The sequence below is a fragment of the Cariama cristata genome, unplaced genomic scaffold (assembly GCF_000690535.1).
Source record: "Cariama cristata isolate BGI_N322 unplaced genomic scaffold, ASM69053v1 scaffold29959, whole genome shotgun sequence".
NCBI classification, from domain to species: Eukaryota; Metazoa; Chordata; class Aves; order Cariamiformes; family Cariamidae; genus Cariama; species Cariama cristata.
Window position 1 is genome coordinate 14,845 of NW_009637882.1, and position 3,743 is coordinate 18,587.

Here is a 3,743-nt window from a genome sequence, read left to right on the forward strand (position 1 = left end):
ACTTGGTCTGGTAGGTGCAGTACTGGCACTGGAAGATGGGCACCTGGTAGTTCTGCGAGTGCTTCGCCTGCATGTGCTTCTGCAGCTCATACTTGCGCTTGCAGGCAAAGCCGCACACCTCACAGATCAGACTTTTGCCCTGGTGCCGCAGCTTGTGGCTGCTCAGCTGGTCAGCACGGTGGCACCGGTATGAGCACTGGTTGCATTGGTACCTGTGGGGAAAGCAGAATCGGTCAGACAGCATGAGAAACTGGGGCAGGCTGAGCCCTGTCAAGCACGCTGAGCTCTGCTTCCCCATCCCGGACACATGGGGAAGGGGTACTGTTCGGTTTGCCAGATCTGACCTTTGCCATCCAGGCAGCTCTTTTCACAGGCAATTCCTTCCTGCTGCAGTCTTTGGCACTGCTGGTGCTTTACACCCCCAGCCTGGGGATGGGAGATCGATTCTCTCAGTATTCCATACAGTGACCGTGTCACCCCCACACCCATGTCACACCAGCAGCGCCTCCAGCATCCCTGGAGGCAGACTAGAGCCAAAGAAGGTGATAATACAGAGGTGAAAAAGATGTTTTGGCAGAGTCCTGCACGTACCCAAGCTAGCCTTGGCCCACGAACATCAGCATAGCCCAGGAAACCAAGCTCAGAGCTGCACTGATATGATAATACACCTCCTTGGCGGCATGGAGACACCAAAAATAGCTTTGCCTCCACAGCACCATGCTGGCAACAACCTGCAAGCTCAAAGGCCGTGTTTCTTACATGCCAGACAGAGCAGGCTGTAGCTATCCCGTAGGCATGAGAGTGGCACACGCAGCCCGGAGCAGCAGACCCCTGGAGCAGGATTTGGGGAGCCCTGACTATGCAACCAGGCCAGCAGAGCCAGGGGTCATACCGGAGATCTCCAGTGTGCTTGCGCATGTGGACGTTCAGGTAGTGCTTCCACTTGGTGATGTACCCGCACTCGGTGCACATGAAGTTCTTGTCGTTGGAGTGGGTCAGCATGTGCTTGGACAGGTAGCTCACATCCCGGCATGTGAAGTCACAGAGCTCACACTTGTGAGGTTTCTCTCCTACACGCAACACAGGAACGCCCTCAGCATGATGGTCAGATAAAGCAACATGGTTTACTTCCCCCTGCAGGGAAATCAGCTCAGCAGGAGCTGGGGGTAACAGCAGGGCTGGGGCCATGCCACGATTTCAGCCAAGTGACGTGAGGGTGGCAGAGCCGGTGATGGCACCCAGGAGCCCTGACCCAGCCCTCCCTGCCCACCTGGAGCCATGACAGGAGCCCCCATCCCATCCCAGCTCGGCTCTCAGGAACCCCGCAGCAGACACCCACCAGTGTGCAGCAGCATGTGCCGGATGAGCACCCTCTTGTGCGCGGTGGCAAAGGCGCACTCGGTGCACTTGTGGATCTTCTCGTTGGCGTGCATCTTGCCCACATGGTCGTGAAACTCCACGGGGTTGAAAGTGGCGTAGGGGCAGAAACTGCACTGGAGCTGCTCGCTGCCCGGGTGGCCCTGCTTCTTGTGCTTGCGGAAAACGTGCTTGTTGGAGCAGATGAAGTCGCATTGCTGGCAGTGGAAGGCGTAGTGGGTTTTCCGGTGAGCCTCCATGGCCTCGGTCGTGCCAAAGAGCAGCGAGCAGGCATGGTACTTGCACTCCACCGCCTTGATGCCATGAGCATCCTTGAGGTGACGGACAAACTCCTTCCGGTCCTCTGTGCAGTAGTCACAGTCTCCCTGAAAGCAGCTCAGCCTCTTGGGCTCAGCTTTGTGAGTCTTCAAGTGCTCTTTGAGGGCCTGGCTGAGCCGAAACTTTTCCTCACAGACGGGGCAGGAGTAAACATCGGAGTAGAAGTTGGAGATGTCCTCATGCATGCTGGCCATGTGGCGGTTGAGGGCATTCTTCTCCACTGAGCTGTAGTGGCAGAGTGGGCAGCGATGGGCCTTCTCGCCCGTCTCCCGCATCATGTGGATTTTCAGTTTGCTTTTGCTGGTGAAGTACTTGTGGCAGTTTGGGCACTGGAGGCTGGGGTCGGGGAAGTGCAGGTGGAGGTGCTCCACCAGGTGCGTCCGTTTCTTGAAACACCGCTTGCATTCGGGGCACATGTGGGTTTTGTAGAGGTACTCGGAGCCCTCTATGACATCCCCTGTGAAAGCAGAGGGGGAGCTGTCAGCAGGGAAGGGATGGAGAACACAGGCACACTCCCCGATCCAGCTGCGCCAGGTGAGGGCTTATACACGTATGTGGCCACACAGCAGCCATCTACTTGGAGGGACTGTCACCACCAGCACGGTTCAGGTGAGCTTTTTCCAGCTTAACACTGGAAAAGCACAGCCTAAATCAGGCCTGCCCATGTGTTCCTGATCCCCAAACCCAGGCAGACTTTTGCCTGAACCTGGCAGCAGTTGTGGACAGGCAGAAAAAGGGATGTGTTTGCTTGGGCAGAGGGCAGGGCAAACAGTGCACTGGTACATGCAGGAGATGTGGGGCTGCTGGATGGCACGGGACCTCCAAGCCTCACCAGCCCAGCCCACGTTTCCCTGACACTCTCAAGGCTGTGCTGCTTGTTCATAATACAAAGCCTGAGCATCCCACCTTTGAAGTGCTGTGCCCGTGGCACTCTGGCTTTCTTGGGAGCTGCCTTCCCGTCCTCTTTGGCCTCGCCTTCGCAGAGGCTCTCGACATCCTCCTCCAGTGACTCGTTCCCACCGCTGTCCGAGTCCTCTTCTCCAGCTGACGCTTTCTGTCCCTCCAAGGAGCTCTCCTCGGTGTCTGCGGGCTTTGCTGGCCTGGCTTCTGCTGTGGTGGCTTCCCAGCCAGGGTGACAATTCCCTGTCTCCTCCTGCCCTTCTTGTGCTCCTTCAGTGGGGAAAGATAGAGATCATCATGCTCCAAGCAAGAGGGAGTCACCCCCCTCACCCACACATGTGCAAAAAACCTCCTGGCTGAGAAGGGGGCCACAAACCATGCCGCAGGAAGGAACACAGGGCTCCCCGGCCCTCCGGCAGCACAGCCTCACCCCCAACTCCTCCCAGTTGTAACTGGGATGCATGGTCACAATCAGCGTCTGCAGCACCCACAGGCCCCGATCCCACAACCCAGCCGTACCCAACGGCAGGACACAGCGCTGCTCGAAGCCATGGGGGGCTAAGCCAGAGGGGCCACCTGTTGTGGGCGTCTCGGTTGGGGGCTCTGCCACATGGCCCTTCCTGTGCTGCCAGAAGAGCTTGGCATTGGCCGTGACGAAGTCACGTGACGAAGTCGCAGTGGCCGCAGTGGAAGGGGAAGTGGGTGCGGTGGTGCTGCTCCATGGCCGGGCGGCTGGGGAAGAGCAGCGGGCAGGCACGGTAGGCACAGGACACAGGGGAGGCCCTGTGCAGGCAGCGCAGGTGGCCACGCAGTTGTTTGCGGTCCTCTGTGGCAAAGCGGCAGCCCTTCTCGGGGCAGGGTAGGGGTCCTGGCGGGGCACGGTGGGTCTTGAAGTGCTCCTTGAGTTCGCCGGGCTGCGTGAACGCCTCCCGGCAGACAGGGCACAGCAGGCGCTCGGGAGTGGAGCCCTCTTGCATGCCAGCTCTGGGTGGCTCTGAGCCCCCCAGCTCGCTATGGCCCTCGCTGGCAGAAGCCAACAGTGCCCCATGGACCTCCAGGTGCCTCGGGGGGGCCAGCAGCAGGCACTGGTGCTGGGACAGCATGGAGGCCTCTGGGAAGCTCTGGCCACACCTCTCGCAGAAATACAG

The 3,743-nt window shown here is 59.2% G+C and overlaps 1 protein-coding gene across 1 annotated transcript in view; it reads right to left on the reverse strand.

The window, feature by feature from the left end:
• The window catches only part of ZNF142 (zinc finger protein 142), a 9,706-nt gene that overhangs the window by 5,055 nt on the left and 908 nt on the right, over positions 1 to 3,743 (reverse strand). Inside the window, 6 exon segments of the mRNA XM_009708522.1 lie at positions 1 to 212; positions 893 to 1,070; positions 1,340 to 2,152; positions 2,602 to 2,865; positions 3,115 to 3,256; positions 3,258 to 3,743. The exon segment at positions 1 to 212 is cut by the window's left edge and continues 35 nt beyond it; the exon segment at positions 3,258 to 3,743 is cut by the window's right edge and continues 16 nt beyond it. Coding sequence (XP_009706824.1) covers positions 1 to 212; positions 893 to 1,070; positions 1,340 to 2,152; positions 2,602 to 2,865; positions 3,115 to 3,256; positions 3,258 to 3,743 — 2,095 coding nt within the window.